Source organism: Sapajus apella, unplaced genomic scaffold (assembly GCF_009761245.1).
Source record: "Sapajus apella isolate SASKATOON/1434 unplaced genomic scaffold, GSC_monkey_1.0 scaffold20, whole genome shotgun sequence".
Classification (NCBI taxonomy): Eukaryota; Metazoa; Chordata; class Mammalia; order Primates; family Cebidae; genus Sapajus; species Sapajus apella.
In genome coordinates, this window is record NW_022436960.1 from 21,983,135 (window position 1) to 22,007,610 (window position 24,476).

The window sequence follows — 24,476 nt, forward strand, 5'->3', positions numbered from 1 at the left end:
AAAAAAAAAAAAAAAAAAAAAAAAAAAAAAAAAAAGTAGAAATAACTAAGATCAGAACAGAACTGAAGGAGTTAGAGACACAAAAAATACCTTCAAAAAATCAGTAAATCCAGGAGCTGGTTTTTTGAAAAGATCAACAAAATAGACCACCAGCCAGACTAATAGAAAAGAGAGAAGAATCAAATAGATGCAATAAAAAAAAGATAAAGGGGATATCACCACTGATCCCACAGAAATATAAACTATCAGAGATCCCTAAAAACAGCTCTATGCACATAAACCAGTAAACCAGGAAGAAATGGATAAATTCCTGAACACTTGTACTCTACCAAGACTAAACCAGGAGGAAGTAGAAACCCTGAACAGACTAATAACAAGGGCTGAAGTTAAGGCAGCAATTAATAGCCTACCAACCAAAAAAAGTCCAGGTCCAGACAGGTTCACAGCCAAATTCTACCAGATGTACAAAGAGGAGCTGGTTCCATTCCTTTTGAAACTATATCAAACAATATACAAAAAGTGGGAATCCTCCCAAATCATTTTCTGAGACCAATATCATCCTGATACCAAAACCAGAGAGAGACTCAACAAAAAAAGAAAACTTCAGGCCAATATCCACAATGAACATCATGCAAAAATATTCAGTAAAATACTGGCAAACCAAATGCAATAGCACACCAAAAAGCTTATTCATCATGATCAAGTAGGCTTCATCCCAAGGATGCAAGGCTGGTTCAACATATGCAAGTCCATAAACATAATCCATCACATAAATGGAACGAAAGACAAAAACCACAAGATTATCTCAAAAGATGCAGAGAAGGCCTTCAACAAAATTCAACAGCCCTTCATGCTAAAATCTCGCAATAAACTAGGTATCGACGGAATGTATCATAAAATGATAAAAGCCATATATGACAAACCCACAGCCAATATCATACTGAATGGGCAAAAGCTGGAAGAATTTCCTTTCAAATCAGGCACCAGACAAGGATGCCCTCACTCACCACTCCTATTCAATATAGTATTGGAAATTCTAGCCAGAGCACTCAGGCAAGGAAAAGAAATAAAGGGTATTCAGTTATGAAAGGAGGAAGTCAAACTGTCTCTATTTGCAGATGACCTGATTGTATATCTAGAAGACCCCATCATCTCAGCCCAAAATCTTCTCAAACTGATAAGCAACTTCAGCAAAGTCTCAGGATGCAAAATCAATGTGCAGAAATCACAAGCATTCCTGTATACCAATAACAGACAAACAGAGAACCAAATCAAGAGCGAACTCCCATTCACAGTTGCTACAAGGAGAATAAAATACCTAGGAATACAACTAACAAAGGATGTAAAGGACCTCTTCAAGGAGAACTACAAATCACGGCTCAACAAAATAAGAGAGGACCCAAACAGATGGAGAAACATTCCATGCTCATGGTTAGGAAGAATCAATATCATGAAAATCGCCATACTGCCCAAAGTAATTTATTGATTCAACACTATCCCCATCAAGCTACCAATGACCTTCTTCACAGAACTGGAAAAAACCACTTTAAACTTCATATGGAATCACAAGAGAGCCTACATAGCCAAGACAATCCTAAGAAAAAGAACAAAGCCAGAGGCATCACGCTGCTGGACTTCAAACTATACTACAAGGCTACGGTAATTAAAACAGCATGATACTGGTACCAATACAGAGACATAGACCAATGGAACAGAACAGAGGCCTCAGAAGCAACACCACACATCTACAACCATCTGATCTTTGTCATATCTGACAAAAATAAGCAATGGGGAAAGGGCTCCATGTTTAATAAATGGTGTTGGGAAAACTGGCTAGCCATGTGCAGAAAGCAGAAACTGGAACCCTTCCTGACACCTTACACTAAAATTAGCTCCGGATGGATTAAAGATTTAAACATAAAACTTAGCACCACGAAAACCCTAGAAGAAAACGTAGGCAAAACCATCCAGGACACAGGCACAGGCCAGGACTTCATGACTAAAACACCAAAAGCAATGGCAACAAAAGCCAAGATAGACAAATGGGATCTAATTAAAATTCAGAGCTTCTGTACAGCAAAAGAAACCATCATTAGAGTGAACCAGCAACCAACAGAATGGGGAAAACTTTTTGCAATCTACCCATCTGACAAAAGGCTAATAACCAGAATCTGCAAAGAACTAAAACAGATATATAAGAAAAAAGCAAGCAACCACATTCAAAAGTGGGCAAAGGATATGAATAGACACTTTTGAAAAGAAGACATATATGAAAAAATGCTCATCATCACTGGTCATTAGAGAAATGCAAATCAAAACCACATTGAGATACCATCTCATGTCAGTTAGAATGGCGATCATTAAAAAATCTGGAGACAACAGATCCTGGAGAGGGTGTGGAGAAATAGAAGTACTCTTACACAGTTGGTGGGAGTGTAAATGAGTTCAACCATTGTGGAAGATAGTGTGGCAATTTCTCAAGGATCTAGAAATAGAAATTCCATTTGACCCAGCAATCCCATTACTGGTTAGATACCCAAAGAAATATAAATCATTCTACTATAAAGACACATGCACATATGTGTTCATTGCAGCCCTGTTTACAATAGCAAAGACCTGGAACCAACCCAAATGCCCATCAATGATAAACTGGACAAAGAAAATGTGGCACATATACACGACGGAATACTACGCAGCCATAAAAACGATGAGTTAGTGTCCTTTTTAGGGACTTGGATGAATCTGGAAACCATCATTCTCAGCAAACTGACACAAGAACAGAAAACCAAACACTGCATGTTCTCACTCATAAGTGGGTGCTGAACAATGAGAACACATGGACACAGGGAGGGGAACATCACATACCGGGGCCTAGGGGGTGGGGGCATAGGGGAGAAATAACAGGGGGTGGGAAGATTGGGGTGGGATAGCATTAGGAGAAATATCTAATGTAGATGACAGGGGGATGGATACAGGAAACCACCACCATGGCACGTGTATACCTATGTAACCTGCAAAATCTGCACATGTACCCCAGCACTTAAAGTATAATAAATAAATTATTAAAAAAAAAAAGAGAAATGAAATTAGCTGACCAGTCATTTGCTGGACCATCTGGTACTACAAAGGCAGTTTTAGGTTGAAGGCTATTATTTGTGTAACTTATTAAGACAGGAGGCTTGAAAGTTGGGAATTAACTGCAGAGGGTGGGGGAAGTGTGTCACAGTGCTTGCAGGAAAGAAGTGTAGCAAATCCTCAGCTGATGGTTGCATAGGACTCTCGAGAGTAAGTGACTTGCTTGCATTGATCCTAATGGGAGGTAGGTCTTGTCTGAAGTCTGCCATCTTATTTCTTGTATATTGGACTTGTCTGGCATCAGAATCTCAAATATTTTGCAATCTGAGGCTCATTTCCCACACTTAAATATTCTTTTCTAGCTACTAATCTATCTTTTTCTTTTTCACATATCCAGATTTTCTAAAAGAATGATTTATACACAGTGCTTCTGCTTTTTCATCTCCTATTTACTCCACAACCTGACATCTTCCTCCGAGGCTGTTTTACTGAGCCTGCTTTTGATACAGCCGCTAACACTTCCAAAGGATACTTTCTGTTCCTTTTCCTACTTGACATATTTGTTGCATTTCTCTCTCAGTTAGAGTTCACTCAGCATTTGCCTCTAAACAGGTGAGACAAATGTCCCACTGTAATTTAACAGGAAAGGTTAACATACAGCAGAGGTTGGTAAGCCATATCCTATGGGTCAAATTTAGCCTACTACAGGCCAAATCAAACTACCCCATTCATTTATAATCATCTGTGCTTTTGTGCTATGGCTGGCAGTGTCTAATAGTTGTGGCAGAGAAAACAAGTTTGCTGACTCCTGATATAATTAAGTAAGGGGATTATCTGTAAAAGGACAGAAAGCATGACTCTGAAGAATCCCCTGGGCTCAGAGAGAGTGCCCAAAAGAGGTATAAACTTGGAGGGGGGCTCTCTGCAAGGCTGGAATTCAGACCTTGTTGGAGAGAGTGTGGCTATAGACCACTGAATGGTGGAGAGACTTGCTGAGTTACTGGGGCCATAGCTGATCCACAGTTGCTGGGTAAGGAGGGGACACTGTTCCTAATTAAAGTCAGAGTGAAGCTGGACAGGAGGGAGCCACACGATGAAAGATGGGCAGGAAACACCTCTCCAGGGTGCTGGTAGGGTGAGGCTGGGGGATTGACTGTGAGGGTGTCTGTCAGTTTCACTAAGAATCTGAGTAGAGGGTGGGGCTACTGAAACTTGACGGAAGCTGCCCAATATGGGTACTGCTGAAACTTGATGAAACTTGAGTACCACTCAATACCCCTCATACAGGATGCTGAAATGAAAATGCAGCAAATGGAAAACATGGAACCAGATACAGAAGCCCCTTCCTCCTGCAGTGTCCTTTCAAAAAATCTTTTTTTTTTTTTTTTTTTTGTTTCAGTAGCTTTAGGGCAGGGGTCTTCAAATTTTTTGGCACCAGAGATACTTTTCATGGAAGACAATTTTTCCACAGACTGGGAGGTGGAGAGAAGGATGGTTTTGGGATGATTCAGGTGCATTACTTTATTGTGTACTTTATTTCTGTTATTATTACATTGTAATATATAATGAAATAATTATACAACTCACCATAGAGTCAGTGGAAGCCCTGAGCTTTTTTTTCCTGTGACTAGACTGTCCCATCTTGGGGTGATGGCAGACAGTGACACCTAAAGTGTATTGCTTATGTCCATTCTACTCTAGTCTCATTTTTGTTGGGGTCACTGCAGAAAACCCGGCTTCACAAATATAGGGTGTTGGAAGTGGAAGCAGGCCTTTTGGGGTACAAGACAATCTCAGGATATTCTGCCTTGACTTTAATCCAGAACATATGGAGAATTCAAGTCGTCTCAAACATGCTTTTAAGGCCAGAATCATTTGCAATCTCAAGAAGTTTATCCTCTTCTAGTAAAGTTGATTCACCTGGTTTATTTACAAATGAGTTGAGGAACCATTTCTTCCCAATTTGGGGGTCTTTGGTGTTTGAGAAGTGTGTTGGTCTGTTCTCATGCTGCTATGAAGACATACCCGAGACTGGGTAATTTATAAAGGAAAGAGGTTTAATTGACTCAGTTCTGCATGGCTGTGGAGGCCTCAGGAAACCTACAATCATGCTGGAAGGGAAAGCAAAAATGTCCTTCACATGGCATCAGGAGACAGAAGTGCCAGGCAAAGGAGGAAAAGCCTTTTATAAAACCAGATCTTGTCAGCATTCACTCACAATCATGAGAACAGCATGGGGCGTAACTGCCCGCATGAGTCAATTAATTCCTACCAGTCCCTCCCATGATACATGAGGATTATGGGAACTGCAATTCAAGATGAGATTTGGGTGGAGAAACAGCAAAATCATATCAGGAAGTAATGCTTAAACTCTTTTGAAAGTTGAGATAGTTGATCATGTACTAGCTGGGAGAAAGAAGGCCCTGGTTCAGTCCCTTTCAAAATCTCTGCTAATATTTGAAGCACGTCAAAAATCCCAGTGTTCACTGGTCACTCCCATAATTCCAGTTTGGCTTTGAATGCATCCACCTTATCTGCTGACTTGAACACAGTTGTCATTCTCCCATGAAGTGACAGATTGAGTTTGTGGAGCAGGTTGAATATGTCACACAATTAAACAAGTTTTGTAACCCATTTCGTGTCACTGAAATGTGCTGCCAGTGGTTACTGTATTTCTAAAATAAATTTCTGGAGTGGCTCTTGTAAATCAAAAACTTGACCAGTGATCTGACTTTAGAAAGCCATCTACTTCTGTGTGTAAGAGATGACGTGTGTACTCTGCATCTATCTCTTTACAGAGCTGCAAGAACAGACATGTGTTAAGGACATGTACTTTAATGTGGCTGATAATTTTAATCACATCTTGCAAAATGTAGTTAAGTTCAGGTGACACTTTGCAGCTACTCAGCATTTCTCCATGGATGACACAGTGCGTAGACTCATATTCAGAAACAACCTCTTTGACCTGAGTAGTGAAACCAGCAAGCCATCCAGTCATGGCAGCTGCTCTGTATACATCCTGACACAAAATGACCAATTTGGTTTTCCTGATATATAATCATTCAAAGAATTGAATAGTTCTGCAGCTGTGGTTGGTTGGCAACAAAAGTGCACATATCATATCCTCATGCACATCCTCCTGAAAAATATGTCACATAAAAACAAGCATTGTTGCCTTGTCAACACTGGTAGACTCATCAGCCTCGATTGTGTACCACAATGAGTCATTAATCCTCTTTAACAACTGTACCTCAACATCTTCTGTTATTTCATCAATTCATCTAGTTATGGTGCTAGTCAAAAGAGGAACACGTGCTACCTTTTGAAATGCAGCCTATCCTAAAAGTTCATGACAATTGTCCTTAGCAGCAAGCAGGTTAACTCTTCACCAATAATAAAGGACTTTCTGGCATTAGCAATGTGGTTAGCCACTAAGAATGATTCTCACAGTGTAGATGCATTTGATGAAGTGGTGGCCTTCAATAATTGCTTCTGTTCTTTGTGTTCAAGTTTTTTTCTTTTGAAAAACTCCAAAGGCTTGTCTTTTAATGCAGGATGCTTTGTCTCCATGTGGTGAAGCAGTTTTGAAGGTTTCCTGGCTTTATTGCATAGCTGATCAGCACATAATACAAAGCAGGATTGGAAAATGTGAATCACCCGTTGCAATGAACTCTTAATTTTTTTTTTGAGACGGAGTCTCTCTCTGTCACCAGGCTGGAGTGTAGTGGCACAATCTTGGCCCTATGCAATCTCCGGCTCCCTGGTTCAAGTGATTCTCCTGCCTCAAGCTCCCAAGTGGCTGGAGTTACAGGCACAGAACACCATGCTCAGCTAATTTTTTCTATTTTTAGTAGAGAGAGGGTTTCACCACGTTGGCTAGGAGGTTCTTGATCTCCTGACCTCGTGATCCACCTGCATTGGCTTCCCAAAGTGCTGGGATTACAGGTGTGAGCCACTGTGCTTGGCTGACTCTTAATTTAAGTAGGACTCTGGGTATTTTTTTAAATGTAGTTTTCTTTTTGTTGGCACTTTTAGAGTCTTCTGCTGTCTCATCATTGGATGTTCCCCCTTTTCAAAGAAGTTCTCCAGTGACATTTGTTTTTTACTCATTTTACTCATTTTGGCTCAGGTTAGCTTGTGGGCTTACCCAAACTGTGACCGAGACAAGTTCATAGTACAAGAAAGAGGTATAGACAGAAATGATAAATAAAATCATGGGTGGGCCACATGCAGACTAAAGTAAGTATCAGATCCTGACTTAAAGCCTGCCACCAGATGCAGCTTGTCACTTGCCACTGATAGGGTTTTTTTTTTTTGGGGATGGAGTTTCACTCTTGTTGCCCAGGCTGGAGTGCAATGGCGCGATCTTGGCTCACCGCAACCTCCGCCTCCCGGGTTCAGGCAATTCTCCTGCCTCAGCCTCCTGAGTAGCTGGGATTACAGGCACGCACCACCATGCCCAGCTAATTTCTTGTATTTTGAGTAGAGACGGGGTTTCACCGTGTTGACCAGGATGGTCTCGATCTCTTGACCTTGTGATCCACCCGCCTCGGCCTCCCAAAGTGCTGGGATTACAGGCTTGAGCCACCGCGCCCGGCCCGATAGGGTTTTGATATGAGTCCGCAAGCAATAGATTTACGATGGCCTCTGTGCAGTCAGACCTCTCTACTAATGTTAACCTGTATTTGCAGCCACTCCCCAGCACTAGAATCACTGCCTCAGCTCCTTCTCAGGTCATCAGACATTAGATTCTCATAAGGAACACACAACCTAGATCCCTTGCATGCACAGTTCACAGTAGGGTTTGTGGTCCTATGATAATCTAATGCCACCACTGTCAGAAAGTGGGTCTGTCAGTGGATCTCAGGCAGTAATGCAAGTGATGTGGGTGGCTGTAAATACAGATGAAGCTTTGCTCACCCACCCACTGCTCACCTGCTGCTGTGCATCCCGGTTCTGAACAGGCCATGGACTGGTAGTGGTCTGTGGCTCATGGTTGGAGATCCCTGCTTTAGGGTACGAGCGGTTTTTGGTTACGTAGATGAATTGCATAGTGGTGAAGTCTGGGATTTTAGTACACCTGTCACCTGAGTAGTGTACATTGTAACCAGTAGGTAGTTTTTCACCCCTCAACCCCCACTCACACTGCCCCTTTCCGAGTCTCCAGTGTCCACTCCACCACTCTGTATGCCTTTGTGTACTCATAGCTTAGCTCCCACTTATAAGTGAGAACATGCAATATTTGGTTTTTGAATTCTGAGTTACTTAGAATAGTAGCCTCTAGTTCTATCCAAGTTGCTGCAAAATACATTATTTCGTTCTTTATGGCTGAGTAGTATTCCATAGTATACATATATATCACGTTTTCATTATGCTCTCCTCAGTTGATGGGCACGTAGGTTGATTCCATATCTTTGCAATTGTGAATTGTGCTGTGATAAACATACATGTGCAAATGTCTTTTTGACATAGTGACTTATTTTCCTTTGGGTAGATGCCCTGCAGTGGGATTCCTGAATCAAATGATAGATTTACACTTAGTTCTTTGAGAAATCTCCCTACTGTTTTCCATAGAGGTTGTACTGATTTACATTTCCACCAGTAGTGTAGTGTGTAAGCATTGTCTTTTCATTACATCCACACCAATATCTATTGTATTTTGACTTTTTAATAATGGCCATTCTGCTGGGATAAGGTAGTATCTTACTGTGGTTTTCATTTGGATTTCTCTAATTAGCGATGTTGATCATTTTTTCATGTTTGTTGGCCATTTGTGTATCTTCTTTTACGAAATGTCTATTCATGTTATTTGCCCATTTTTAATAGAATTATTATTTTGCTGATATGTGTGAGTTCCTCGTAGATTCTGGATATTAGTGCTTTGTTGAATATATAATTGGCAAATATTTTCTCCCATTCTGTAGGTTGTTTGTTTACTCTGATGATTGTTTCTTTGGCCGTGTAGAAACTTTTTAGTTGAATTAGGTCCCATTTATTTATTTTTTGAGACAGTGTTTCACTCTCGCTCCCAAGGATGGAGTGCAGTGGTGTGATCTTGACTTACCGCAACCTCCACCTCCCGGGTTCAAGCAATTCTCCTGCCTCAGCCTCCCGAGTAGCTGGGATTACAGGCATGCACCACCATGCCCAGCTTATTTTGTATTTTTAAAGTAGACACTGGGTTTCTCCATGTTGGTCAGGCTTGTCTTGAACTCCCAACCCCAGGTGATCCACCTGCCTTGGCCTCCCAAAGTGCTGAGATTACAGGTGTGAGTCAGGCCTATTGTTGTTTTGTTGTATTTGCATTTGTGGTCTTAGTCATAAATTTGTTGACTAGGCCAATGCCCAGAAGAGTTTTTTCTAGGTTTTCTTCTTAACTATTTTATAGGTTTAGGTCTTAGATTTAAGGCTTTAATCCATCTTGAGTTAATTTTGTGTATGGTGAGAGACAGGGATCTACCTTCTTTCTCAGGAACATGTGTGATCCTTAGGTTTAACAATTGTACATAATTCCATATTTCTTGGAGACCTTCTTTATACCTTTTCATTCTTTTTTCTTTTTTTTTTTTGTCTGATTGGGTTACTTAGAGAGCCTTGTTTTTGAGCTCTGAAATTCTTTCATCTTCTTGATCTAGTCTAGTGTTAACATTTTTCGCTGCATTTTGTAGTTTCCTAAATGTGTCTTTCAATTCCAAAAATTCCAATTTGTTTTTCTTTAAAATGTCAATCTCTTTGGAACATTTTTCATTAATGTCCTGAATTGTTTCATTAATTTCTTTATGTTGGTTTTCACCTTTCCCTTTCATCTACTTGAGTAACTTAATAATCAGCCTTTTGAAATTTTTATGAGGTATTTCAAAAATTTCATCTTGGTTTGGATCCATTGCTGGAGAGTTGGCGTGATCTTTTGGGAGTGTTATAGAACTCTGTTTTTTCATATTGCCAGAATTATTTTTCTGGTTTCCTTTTTATTTGAGTAGAACTGTTTCTTCTAATTATTTTTGAATCATTTTTGATTGGACAGGGATTTTTAAAAACTCCCCACCCCACCCGCCGCCCCAGCCTTGAGGATGTGACTTTAATGTTTATAGTTGATTGTCAGCTAGTTTTGGCTTTGGGTACTTTTAATGGCAAAGACTCTGTATGATCTTCCTGGTTATAGAAAATCTTTGTGTGATGGCTTTCTCTGATGCTGGTTGTAGTAGCAATGTGCTGGGTATGTAAGCAGCTTTACTCTCTCCTGTAGGGCTGGAATGGTAGAAGTCTTATGAAGCTTATCTTATTCCTCAGTGGTATGCACTTGAAAATTTTTTTCCATTCTTTTATTCACTGGGTTGAACAGTTCAGGCTTCAGGCCAGTAGGAGGTGCCCATGGTGAAAAAAAGCTACAACTAAAGCAGTTGGGTAAATGTGGTACCCCAGTGGCGAGAAGAGGTCACAGCCTTGACAGAGATGGCTGGGGAAGATCTCAGTGAAATGCACTGAGGTCTTTTTGGGGGTAAGGGAGGGAATCACCACATCTGTCATTCTGGGCCACCAGGAAAGTAAGCCACATCCCGGTCACACTCCTCATGCAGTACTCCAGCTTTTCAGATCAGACAGTCACCTCTTTTCGTCCATGTGGAAGGGGATTGTGACTCTAGCTCTTTTGCAAGCCTGAACCTGGAGGACACTCCTCTCGTGGGGATGCAGCCACCCTGAAGTGTTATAGAAAGGCTGTCTACAGATGCACCATGCCATGCTCTTGTGGGAGAAGCCCCAGCTGTGTTTGCAGTGCTTAGTGAGGGGGAGAAGTCCCCTTCTTCAGGATCCTTCATGAGCACTGGGGCTGCCTGACGATTGGGGTAGAGCTGCAGACTTTCCCCACTGAGCCCAGCACTGCACCTGTGCCTCTGTTGGAAGAAACTTCCCACAAGTGGAAAGTTCAGGGACTCAGGGCCTACAGTCCAGTTTTTTTTATCTGATAGGGTGTCTGCCCTCCTAATGTGGTACATTCCCCTTACCCTAGGAGTAGCAGTTTCTGAGGCCCAGACTCCCGTGAATCTTGCTGCTGCTCTGGGTCTAGCCACCCAGTGGGGCTGCCACACTGTAGGCTGGTGCTGGAGAATGTCTGCAAGGGATCCACTACTGCGAACTGTCCTCCAGTTTCCCAACAATGAGTACCAGCATGGCTCTGATGGGGGTGGGAGGAGTGACATAGACTCTGTGAGATTTCCTTGGTTATAAATAGCCTTAGCATGTTGGCTTTCTCAAATGCTAGCTGTAGCAGTGATGTACTGGGCCTATGGACAAACTCAAGGCCTCCTGGTAAACCAGGGTGATGCAGGCAATGGTGGTAGCTGAGGTCATGCAAAAAGTTTTGTCCTTCTGAGCACTGTGATGTGCCTGCAGATATTGTAATGGGCTGTGCCAGTTTGCTTCCAGCCTGGAGGTGGTGCTTGCAAAAAAGCACCAGTTGCAGTATCAGTGGTGGGATTTGTGCTTGCCTCGTGTTACCTAGAGGAGGTACTCTGGTGTCTCAGACAGTGGACGGGGCCATGGAGCATGCAAAAGTCCCTATCTGTCGTGTTAGGCTACCAGAGTGGATGGATGGGCAAAGCTAGTGGGGGCTGGGTCAAGTATGTCTGCACTATGGCTCCCCACATTCGAGTGCAAACAGTGGCCCCAATGGGGATTAGAGGGCAGTTCCCTGGTCACAGGAGTAATGTTCCAGGGAGGAGTGCAGCTACATGTGCTGCACAGAGGAATCCACATGGGGAGGGTAGAGTAGCAGGTGACAGAAAGCCCTACTCAGCTCCCATGGACTTGGCAAGGCAGGTCTCATACCCACAGCAGCTACCTGGGTTCTAGGCAGCTCTCAAAACTGTCGCAAGCCATAAGCATTCCCAACTGACACATAAACCAGCTTTTAGGTTGTGACCCTCCTGGTCAGCCTGCGAAGTAAAAGCACCCAGGTCCTGTGCCTGCAGCTGTAGCACACTTTCTGCCCATCCCTCTGACCAAAGGCATTTGTCCCCACTAAAGATTATATCACAGGTCTCAGGTGGGAGCTTTTCTCAACCTGTGACCGCTGCCTGAGTTAACCAGCAGACTTCAGATGAAGTCCCCTGTGAGGTAGGATCAGGAATGACTTCCCTTTGTCCTTGCTTGGTTCTGGGAGTGTACACGGTCTGATGCTGCTCCTTTTCATAAAACCTCACTGTTCACTAAGTCAGCATCAGTGCTGGGTCAGGTTAAGGTGATCCCCCGTGGCCTGGATTGCTCGGCTTCCCAGTGGGAGAGTGTGTCGCATAGGTAGTCTGTCCCCACTCACGCTCTGGTGATGCCCAGTTTTCCTTTTGGTTTATGGTATAGACTACTGCCCAGTGCTTCTTTCAAAGGGTTTGTAGTTTCTTTCAGTGTTTCTAAGTTCCTGTGCGCTCCTTGGAAAAATGTTCACAGCATAACTTTCTACACACTATTTTGTTTTTCCAAGTGGTAGAGGCACGCTAACAATGACTGCATTCCACCGTCTTGGAGTAAAAAAAGAAAAACTCTTCTAACACTTTCCATGACAAAGCTTAACATTGTGCTAGCTACAAAGGAGAAATATTTAAAGGCCTCAGCTCTGTTTGCAAAGAGCAGACAATGAAGAATGGATTTGGAGTTGAGAGGCAATTCAATTCATTGATAACTGGAAAATTGTAACCGTTTTTTCCTCACATTTTTTGAAACCCGTCTTTTCCTAACTTATGTTATTCAGTTTCCCTAGTTTTCCACCTCCTTCTCATGTTTCTTCTCTATCTCATTTGCCACCTCCCCTGTCTGCCTTTTGTATGTTGGAATCCTCAGGGGTTTTCTTTGGTTCTACTTTTTTTCTCACTGTGTTTTTTTTTTCTTGGTAGCCTTATCCACCCCCATACTGATGACTATCAAATATTTCCTTAGACTCACATATCCAGTTGCTTATTAGACATCTTTAGTTTGATACTTCCTCCCACGGAACACAAATTGATCCTCTCTTCTAACTAAAGCTTAGACAAGTTCAATTTAGAACACATGTTCTCCTAAAAGCTTTTTCTTTTCACTGATTTCTTTGCTCAGTTTAATAGTTCAGGATCCATTCAGCTACCAAAACCAGAAACCTGTGATTTATCTTTTACTCTTTTATCTTGTCCTCATAGTTAATTCATCCCTGCTGCACTTCATCTCCACTGCCACTGTCTTAGGTGCTCACCATTCATTATCTAATAGATTACAGCAGCCTCTCAACTGTCCTTCTGTTGATGTGTGTATTACTGTGATATTGTGCTGGCCTAGAGCCAGAACCGGAGCAAAACTATTTTATAAAATACAAAACTGTTTTTAGATAAGTTGAAATGGCTGCCCCATTCTCCTCACAATAACTACTGTCCTTGGCCTCTGTAAATAGAACTGTTAGTTTGTCTTCAAAACTATGTAAAGCTGCTTACCTTTTCTTATCAGTAACTGCTCTCTGTGGCCCTAATGTGACAGGCAAGCAGTCCTAACCCATGCCATCTTGGCTCCTGCGACTTGTAATAAGTAACTAAGGTCTGTGATTTCCACCTTAACCAGATAATGTGTAAACAAATGTTTATCTTGACTTCTGTAAACCACTTAAGTAACCAACGGAATGACAAAAGTCCCCATCCCTTGGAATGTCCGGGGACCCCCGCCCTCATCTCTGCCCAGGAGGTAATTTACAGAATCCACTAGCCCTCGGAATGTCTGAAGCCTTTTCATCCCCATCCCTGCCCCTCACCCCCACTCCCAAGGTGGTTTTTCGGGTATAAAAAATCGTGGCACCCTCCTGTTGCCACCACAGGTTGGAGAGACGTGAGTCCTCTGTGGTCGCCGGCATAATAAATGACCCTGCAACCTGGCATACTTTTGTCTTGTGATAACTTTCTACGCTCCGGTCAAATACAACATTACTATGTCACTCCCCACTCAGGATTCTTTAGTTTTTTTTTTCTTTAGTTACAGTAGTGGCTTTAAAATGTTTTTATTTTCTTTTCAAGATAATAGAATCATTAAAAAAAAAACAAACCCATGAAACAGTAGCATGAAAATCAGATGAAGGCAGAACTTTTTTTAGTAGAAGGATGCAAGAGCTCGATTTATTTGGATCCTCTCTACTTTTCTCTGAGACAGTTTTTAATTGGTTCCTATTTCCTTGTCTTAGCCATCTGTCAAACTTATATGCATCCTTTAAAATGAGTGGAAAAATCCTAACTTGACTCCCCCTGGACTTTGTTGTATTAATTAGCTCACCATTTATAGCATGTTTAAAACTCTGTCTCCCATCAAATACTGTGATTTATTTATGTATTTACTTTCATCCTTCATCTGTAATGTAGTGACAATTCATTAAATGATGAAAAATCATTTTAAGTATCTGATTCTGTTTTCTAATGTATATTATGTTAACTAACAGAACTGACGGGTGGACTGGACAGTTGATTTTGATCTTTTATAAATTTACCAAAAGACTTTGAGGCGATGAAGTTACAGAAGAGTACTGATGTAAAGAAGACAGGTACAATTGTTCATTGTTTCTACATGGTGATGTTTGCTGGCTTGTTAACTTTTTAACTTGAAGGGTGAGGCAAAGCTCTCAAGTGCTACAGCTATTGAAACTGAATTAGTCCTTTTTCACACTACTATAAAAATACTACCTGAGACTGGTTAATTTATAAACAAAGACGTCTAATTGACTCACAGTTCCACATGACTGGGGAGACCTCAGGAAACTTACAATCATGGTGGAAGGCAAAGGGGAGGCAAGCTTGGACCTTCTCACATGGTGGCAGGAGAGAGGAGTGAGGAGCGAAGAGGGAAGAGCCCCTTATAAAACCATCAGAGCTCGTGAGAACTCACTATCATGAAAACAACATGGAGGAAACTGCCCCCATGATCCGGTCACCTCCCATCAGGTCTCTCACTAAACACATGGGGATTATGCCAATTACAATTCAAGATGAGATTTAGGTGGGGACACAAAGCCTAACCATATCAGAAACAGTGAGAAATACTTCTAAAATTTTATCTTTGTTCATGATTAAGCTTAAAATACACTCCCAGTTTTCTCTTACCACCCTAAATATCAACATAATTACCTTGAACAGCTTCTTTGAGGACAGTTACCTTGGACAGGGATAGCTGAGGCACTTGGAGGCCACAGAAGCAATCACCTACTTAACATGCACTAGTCAGGCTTTGTGAAATATCACCCCTGATGCTGGGTGCTTATCTTTCATGGAACAGCTTGCAAATCCTAATTGTTTTAAACCAGCTCAGAGAAAAAGAGATTTGAGAATCAATAAATTACCGTTCTCATACATACAAATGTGCATCATTATAATGAAGACAACCTGATGGCTCTTTAGGTCAAATAACAAAAGAGGTGGGCTTAAGTTTGTAAAGGCTCATTGCCAATCTTCTTATTACAAGGGTTGAATGCTGTTTTACTCTCTCCAGTTGCAGTAGTCAAGTTTGCATATGGGCATTTGTTTTAGATGGAAAGATCCTCAGTAGGAGTGAACTGATGAGGATTCGTTGTTTGCTCTGGTGGCTGTATTTCTCCTTTATAAGGTTCATTAAGACAGAAGCGACAATATTTATGCCTTTAAATACTGATTTGTTGGGAGCAGCTAAATAAGCTATTTTAAGAATGGTAATATCAGACCCAGAGCTTTCTCTAAGATTCCAGAGACTTTCTCCTAAGGTCACCCATCTTAGTCTTCTCTAGAGATTTGGGAAAAGCTTATGTCTGAAAAGCAGACAGCACAAATATTGTTGTTTTCTTGTTAATAAGAAATTTTGTTGCACCAGCAGATGGTAGTAAGCTGCAGAAGAGTGTTTACTGCCTTTTTCTCCAATTGAAGGAAATAACTTTCTCAGCTTTAATCAGAATTTAGGTATTTATGTTTCTTTAAATTGCTATTAAAGAGTTTAGTCATTCTTCAAATTTAGCAGTTCTTCCTTTTCTTTCATCAGTGTGTCATGCTGAAATTTCTTATGATAATGATTATAAATTTCTTATCTAATTGAACTTAAAAAATTTTTTTTTAAAATAAGATTTTCCTTGAGCATACATAAATTTTTTTTCTTCTAGTCTTAATAATTCTTGTTTGGGCTTCAAATTATAATAGTGATTACATATAACTTGTGAACCATTTTTAATTTGTTTTCCAAAGTAGAATTTGATTGCATAAGTGATATGAGTATACCTTAATACATTTTTATATCCTCCAATTTTTACATTCATTCTAATATTTAGAATGTTTCTTTAAGTGAGTCATCTTTGAATTTAGTAACCGTCCTTCAGTAAAACTATGAAAAGAAAATAATATACAATTAAAAGAAATTCTTTAAACTCATGATAAATGTTTCCTTTGGTCAGCAAATGCTCTTCAGTATGAAATAGTAGAAAATGGCACTGTGATCCCATTTCTTCAGCTCATTAGTAGGTGAGAACTAGTGGCATAGCCCTACCTAGATAGATGCCAGGGGACTGGGAAATAAGGTCAAGAAGTTCGTTGCCAGGGAGGAAAAGGACACAGTTACCAGGAAAATGAAAGCTCTGAATATAGAGCTTTTATTTAATCAAAATTTTCAAGTCAACTGCTTGTTAATCTGCTGTTAGCCTATTAACCTGCTATCTCTGAAGAGATCTTTGTATTTGTTTTTGTTTCTTTTAAGTATACATTGTAGTTTTCTCTCTGATTATACATTAATGCAAATCATTGTAGAAAATTCATGAAATGCAGGAATGTTTTCGAAAACACAAATCAGCTATAAACTCTGGATAGTAAATATATTTTTGTTCTGTTTTTCCCGCTCCCTCTTTATCTCTATCCTTTCCCATACCTCTAAATTTATACATTGGTTGTCTTCACTTATTTTCTGTTGCTTATAATACCTGAAACTGGGTAATTTTTAAAGAAAAGGACTTTATTTCCTTCAGTTTTGGAGGCTGAGAAGTCCAGTGTTGAGGGGCTGCATCTGGTGAGAACCTTCTTACTGGTGGGGACTCTCTGCAGTCCTGAGGCAGCATGGGGTTTCACCTGGTGAGGGCGCCAAGCATACGTATTTGGTCTCTCTTCTTACAAAACCACCAGTGCCCACGAATCCATTACTCCATGAATAGATTAATTCGTTCATAAGGGAGGAGCTTTCCTGACCCAATCACCTTTTAAAGGTCCCACCTCTCAATACTGCCTCACTGGGGATTAAATTTCAACATGAATTTTGAAGAGGACATTCAAACCTTAGAACTGGTAATTTATATAGACATCCAGATAACATATAACATTTATTATGAAATTGGAATTCATACTTTCAACCCAAGCTTTGTCATGAAGGGTTCTTCAGAAACGGGGTTTTTAATGTCTGTGTTCTTTGTATAAATGTACCATAGTTTAACCATTCTTGTATTTTGAAATTTGAGTTGTTTTTATTTTCCCTCTATTACAGTAAATATTCTTGTATATAAATTTCTGTGTGTATTCTACATGACTTTATTAGGAGAAATTTTTGGAAGTGTAATTACTAGGGCAAAGGTATAAGCTCTTCTTGATACTTATTACCTGCTGACATCCAGACATGTTATTCAAATTTACATGTTCCTATTAGGAAAGTGTAGGAGTACTCCTTTCCCTACAACCTAGCTAACCATAGACATTATCATTTAAAAGAAAACAACTACATAGTCTAAAAAAGCATCTCATTGTTTAAATTATATTTCTTAGATTATTGGGTTGAATGTTTTTTTCATGGCCCTGAATATTTTTTTTCTTATGTGACCACTCTCAATATGTTTTTATTAGTATGCAAAGAACTAATAGGTAAACTTCAATTGAGGAAAATATTTTCAGAGACCTGGTCAGTTTTCATTAATGCCAATGATATTACTATTTGCCATTCTTTTATAAAATTAATTTTTAATTATAGTATAAAATACATTGTTAATGACAAAAGAAGAGTGTATAATTGACACTTGCTGCTTTGTACTTTTCTTTTTGAGTCAGTTGTATTAAGGGGCTCTCAGGATTTTCATGGCCCTCCGTGCATTCTACTGTAGGTTCTGATTATGTGGTGTGAGCCTCTTGCCAACTTCAGTGGCTACTACATTTTTTTTTTTTTTTTTTTTAATACTTGAAGTTCTGTGGTACATGTGCAGAAAGCGCAAGTTTGTTACATAGGTATACATGTGCCATGGTAATTTGCTGCACCCATCAACCCGTCATCTACATTAGGTATGTTTCCTAATGCTCTCCCTCCCCTAGCCCCCCACCCCACTACAGGCCCCAGTATGTGATGTTCCCCTCCCTGTGTCCATGTGTTCTCATTGTTCAACTCTCACTTATGAGTGAGAACATGCGGTGTTTGGTTTTCTCTTCTGTGCTGGTGAGAATGATGGTTTCCAGCTTCATCCATGTCCCTGCAAAGGACATGAATGTATCCTTTTTTATGGCTGCATAGTATTCCATAGTATATATGTGCCACATTTTCTTTGTCCAGTCTATCATTGATGGGCATTTGGGTTGGTTCCAAGTCTAGGCTATTATGAACAGTGAACAGCCACTCCATTCTTATCTGTTTCTCCCTCCATCAATCCTGTGTCTGCAGTGTAGTGGTGTTGGCTGATGATAGATTGATGATTCTCGGTAAGGATGGACTTCTGCCACCACAGCTGCCTTTTGCATTGTGGCATGAGGGGTTAGTTAGGTGCTTTGTCAGTTAGCTATGGGAGTCGTATTTGACCTTGTGTTGTCAAGTAGCAGTGGAAGACAATACCAGATTTTTATCAACAATGAAAATAATCTAACTTCTATTTTTTATTATAATGAGATTTTAAAATTTTACTTTGTTTAACATTTATGAAACTTACGTGATTAAAGTGCTTAGATAGTTGCTGAATGTTTCATATGCTCAAAAAAAGCCATGCAGATTTCTCAGATATCTCACCTTAAATCTTGATATCTCTGCAGGAGTTCCATCAGATGCTGGAGTCTGAACATCTTTTATTGCTTAAAGTAACTGAAATTTATAGCTGAAGACTTTGTATATGTGTACTAGTAAAACTCATGCTAGAAAGTATGAATCTGTCTTATTAAAAGTATGTAATCCTACTGGGGATAAGTGAGAGATCATTCTTTCTTCTTGTATTATATGACAATTGGAGATAATATAGTTTATGTGGTTCTTAATTTTATTGAATACCAATTAGATTTTCTGCTTTAAATTCACATGCCTCCATATCTTTACTTGTTAATATTTATCAATTCAGTGCAGTGTGTGTTCTATAAAAAAAAAAACTTTGAGGTACCCATGCCTGCGGGAAAAGTATAAAAATATAGGCTGGAGAGTTATACGTGAAATCACGCTAGTGATTATCCCTGGGAAAATGGGGCAGGAGTAGTACTGGCTGAAGAGGGGGTAGTTGGAAGGTACTAACACTTTATTTACAGTGTTCTAAATATTTTACTAAAAACTCTCATATGTACATATGTCAGAATGATAATATTTATTAGTTCTTGGTGGTAAATACATGCATGTTTACCTTATTAGTCAGTACTATTTTATAGCTTAAATATTTTCCCCAAAATTCAGTTATAACTAGTTTGAATCATGTTGAAACTCAAGTTGTCTATGTATCAGAAGTGTCTGACATGCCATTTACATCTGGTGAAGTTGTCTGCAAATAACTGATGATTATTAAAATTTTAATACTCAGAAATATCAAGTTCTCAAAGATAGTTTTTTGGTTCCTTGTTCTCATTAACAACTATTATAGTAAGCACATTGTCTTTTTCAATATTAACTTTTTATTCTGCCTGATGATTTCTTAACTTCAATCTAGTTTCCAGAAGACAGGTGCGGAAGAAAGTAAAGAGCCCTGGGCAGAGGAGAAGCATGGGTGCTTGACAGCATGTTTCTAACTCTGTCTTAGCTAGTGTGAAGAAGTCGGTTATTTCATTGATTCTTTTTTTTTTTTAATGAAACTACAGTCGCTGCATCAAAAAAAAAAAACAAAAAAAAAACCCTAAACTAAGGCAAGGGTTCTTGCTTGTTTATTTATTTGTTTAGTTATATTTCATCTAATATTTTAAAAACACAGTTGCTTTCATTAAATGCCCCAGGACATGTACACATTTGGCAAATTCTCTTTATATTCTCCTTAAATACATGGTCAATGTACTTCCAGGTGCATTCAAAATAAAGGTCCTGGAAGTCTAAGATATTCTGTCATTCAAGAAATATTTTATCAAACTATATTTAATCACCCAGCAAAATGGCCATATAGAAAGATTCTAGCAATTAATGTTAAAATAAAGTTACCCCACCATTAAGTAGAAAATGAAATTATTGGGATGCTGAGTATACTTTCACTTTTGATCAGTTGAGTTCCTCTGATGCTTCTTTGTTATGAACTTATTTAGTTTCTTCAACTTCTGTTAAAAGGTTTCCTGAAACTTTTGAGATTCTCTTACATAAAATAATTTTTTAATGCATTAAATAGAAAATTGAGGTAAGGATGAGAGAAAAGCATGTTTAGAGAGTTATCTACTGATGCATATACTCAGGATCTCTGGCTTTCTATTTTGGTGGAGATGTTGAAGATGGTATCTTCTCAGGTATCTGTTATTGTAGAATTTGTACCATTTTACAGCATTGGTTTAATTCTACTGTATTTTCAATCAAGGTGCATGAGAGTTGTCAATGTACACTGAATGAGAATGTCTTATCATAGGTCATGCTGTGTGTCTATACCTGTGCTCTTATAGTAGAATGGACGTTAGACGAATATTACGATACCTACAGGTCCTAACTTTAGAGAATATCTGTTTTCCTCATCTACCTTACAGTGTTGTTGGTAGGATTCAGTGAGGTACTAAATGTGAAAATGCTTTCAAAATTCGGAAGCATTGCATGAATCTAAGGGATTATTATTGTTGGAGTTGTAAACATGACTGAAATTATATCTGAGGAATTGCTCCCTTAAAGCAGAGAAAACGAAGGGGGGAGAATTACATGGGGAAATGACTTCTTGTATTTTGAAGCTATGTGTGTGGAAATTACAGTTTGCAAAATTACTAATGTGTTAAACACAGAAAAGAGAACAAAAGTAAACGTATTAGTCTTTTATTTTCAGGCTTTTTACTGTTTCATTAACCTTGACCTATATTTATTTTGAAGGATTTGTGTACATCAATGGCAGAATCATCGAGCGAATCCGATCACTTCCGCTATCGTGACCGATTGAGTGCATGGGCTGCCAGATCAACTCACAGGGGAACACGAAGTCTTCCTACAGTAGAAGTTACCGAGAAGGTCAACACTATAACAAGTACTTTACAGGTTAGTTTCACAATGGTTGCATTTAATAGAATTTAAATAGTTTGAGCTGCTTACTAGTTTGTCAGTTGATTAGTTTTCTTGCTGTTGTAACAAATTACTGCAAAGCTAATGTCTTAAAACAACACAAATTTGTTATCTTAAAGTTTTCTACATCAGAAATCAACACTGGTCTCATTGGGTCTCAGAGTGTTGGTAGCGATGTGTTCCTCTCTGGAAGCTCTGAGGGAAACATCTATTGCCTTGCCTTCTCTGGTTTCTAGAGGGTGCTCATATTTCTTGTCTTGTGGCCGCCTTCCCCCATCTTCAAAGCCAGCAGGGAAGGGTCAAGCCCTTCTCACATCCTATGATTCTACTTCTCCTGCCTCCCTTTTCCTCTTTTAAGGATGCTTATGATTTCATTGGGTCCACCCAATCATCCAGGAGAAACTCCATCTAAAAGTCTTCAATGTAATCACATTTGCAAAATCCCTTTTGCCATGTTTGGTATACAAATACGGGTTGCAGGGGTTAGGACTTGGATATCTTTGAAGGCCATTATTTTGCCTATGTCAGTCAGTAAAGATATTCAAAATATATGATAGGTGGTGGAGAGTGTTTTAGGATAAAGCAGCATTTCCAAATAAAATATTCTGAGAGTGAAACCAGTAGAAATGATGGTAGTTTAGCTTCTTGTGGGCATGTGCCTTTAGAGACATTGCTGATGTGTTGGTGAGGTAGATTATTTGTGGATGAAAATAAAGAGATGCCATTTTGATGTAGATGCTAATTTTTGCCAGTATTTGGAGGTTTGAGTTGAGGCAGCTTGCTTCCTTTTCTTAGAAAGGGCTTTAGAAAAGAGGTAGGGAAGGTTAGCATAGCTATATGGGAAAAAAGAAAACTTAGAATTTATTTCCTACTCATTAATCCCTTCCCTTTGCCTTAGCCTGGATAAGCATAGATTTTGGCTTTTAATTGCTTTGGATTAGTATGCCTAGATAAGAAGAGGATAATTTCTCATGGCGAGGCCATGCTTTGATTTGAAAATCAGAAGACCTATCCTTTTTACATTCATTTAAAGTAACATGATGGGCTGGGCATGGTGGCTCATACCTGTAATTCTAGCACTTTGGGAGGCTGACTTAGGAGGATCTCTTGAGCCAGGAGTTTGAGACCAGCCTAGGCAACATGCTTAGACTCTGTCTATACATGAATTAGAAAAAAAAAAAAAAATAGCTGGGCATAGTTGTGTGTGCCTGTGATCTCAGCTAATCGGGAAGTTGAGGCAGCAGAATTGCTTGAGCCCAGGAAGCTGAAGCTGCAGTGAGCCATGATCATGCCACTTCACTCCAGCCTGGGTGACAGAGCAATACCCTTGTTCATCAGTAAGTAAGTAAAGTAAGTGAAAAGTAAGTAAAGTAAAATAACAGTGGCATTTTCAAGTATGAATTCTTGTACTTTCCCAACAATGAGACACATTAGTAAGTATATATTTTTGAAGGAAATACCTTGATTAACCTCTCAGGTGAAATCTAGCATATTTAGATGAGAACCATTTCTATTGTGATTAAAATTTGTTGTTTAATGGCTTAAGGTTAAAGGATACTTTTTTCCTTCTCATCAAGTTCTGAGGTAAAAGAATAATTGAAATAACATTGATCTTAATGATTTTTTTCTCTTGCTCACAGTCTATTAGATTTACTCTTTCAGGATTCCTTTTCTATAAAGAGGGTGTGAATTAGTTGAGGGGCACAAATTAAAATTTTGATTCTGAGTATTTATGGTTTTGTTGCTGACTTATTAGGGAGCCTCGAATGTGGATGTACATTATGTGCTTCAGATTTCACACTAGTAAATTGCAGCTGAGTTTGAGTTTCTCTCAGTGGTGTGAAGATTTAATATGTTTGAAGTACATTGATATTCAACTTAGCCATAAGTTGTACATTTTATAAACTGTTGACTTAGTTTATTGACATGCTACTAAGACTGATTGGGAAAAACATTATTTGGAGTAATTAATTCAGTCCATTTTCTTTCTCAAGGATACCAGTCGGAACCTGCGACAAGTGGACCAGATGCTTGGCCGATACCGAGAATACAGTAATGGACAGGCGGGCGCTATAGAACATGTGAGAAGATTTACATATGTTTGCATTTTCTCCTACCCACCTTTTTGGGAATGAGATGTTTTGGGGAACGGGGGAGTGAGATAGAGGAAATAACCATTATGAAGTGCTTTAGATGTTAAACCACTTTATTGTTTTATAGTTTAAATTTAGGTTAGCCCGTCTCTACTAAAAATACAAAAATTAGCTGGGCATTTGGCACGCGCCTGTAGTCCCAGCTACTTCGGAGGCTGAGGTGGAAGAATTGCTTGAACCCGGGAGGTGGAGGTTGCAGTGAGCCGAGACTGTGCCACTGTGCTCCAGCCTGGCGACAGAGCAAGACTCGGTCTTAAAAAAAAAAAAAAAAAAAAAAATTAGGTTAACTTGTCAGATGGATTGCTAAATAGCTTATATAAATTAGATTCTTTAAATTTGAAGGCTTTACATCAGAGAGAGAAGAATTCAAGACATGGATTTAATGGAGACTTGGTAAACTTGGAGATACCTCTCATGCAGAGTTAAGAATTTTAAGGATGGTTCATTTTAAAGTAATAAGTGTTCATTGTTAAAACAAAAACCAGAAAACTCCTCTCTCAAAGCCCCTTTATAATTTTTTAAAATTTCAATTGCTTTAGTGGTGCAAGTGGTTTTTTGGTTTCATGGATGAATTGTATAGTGGTGTATCTTTTGGGTGCATTGTACCCAATAGATAGTTTTTCATCCTTTACCCCACTCTCAGCATCCTCCCTTCTGAGTTTCCAGTGTCCATTATACCACTCTGTTGTGTACACATAGCCTAGCTTTCATTTATAAGAGAGAACAAGTGGCATTTGGTTTTTCATTCCTTAGTTACTTCGCTTAGGATAATGGCCTTCAATTCTATCCAGCCTCCCTTTGAGCACCACTCAAAAGAGGTAACAATTTTGAGAGCTTCTTGTTTCCAAACACTTTCTG

General features: G+C 39.4%; 1 protein-coding gene across 6 annotated transcripts in view; it reads left to right on the forward strand.

The window, feature by feature from the left end:
- CEP128 (centrosomal protein 128) overlaps window positions 1-24,476 on the forward strand; it is a 445,248-nt gene that overhangs the window by 5,507 nt on the left and 415,265 nt on the right. For 3 of the 6 annotated variants that reach the window (XM_032287728.1, XM_032287723.1, XM_032287726.1), the window contains exons 3-4: window positions 21,277-21,441; window positions 23,460-23,546. In XM_032287728.1, coding sequence (XP_032143619.1) covers window positions 21,295-21,441; window positions 23,460-23,546 — 234 coding nt within the window. In that variant the 5' untranslated portion in view covers window positions 21,277-21,294. Of the gene's footprint in view, window positions 1-14,512; window positions 14,615-21,276; window positions 21,442-23,459; window positions 23,547-24,476 lie in introns of all 6 variants that reach the window. The other 3 variants (XM_032287724.1, XM_032287727.1, XM_032287725.1) reach the window with 2 other exon arrangements.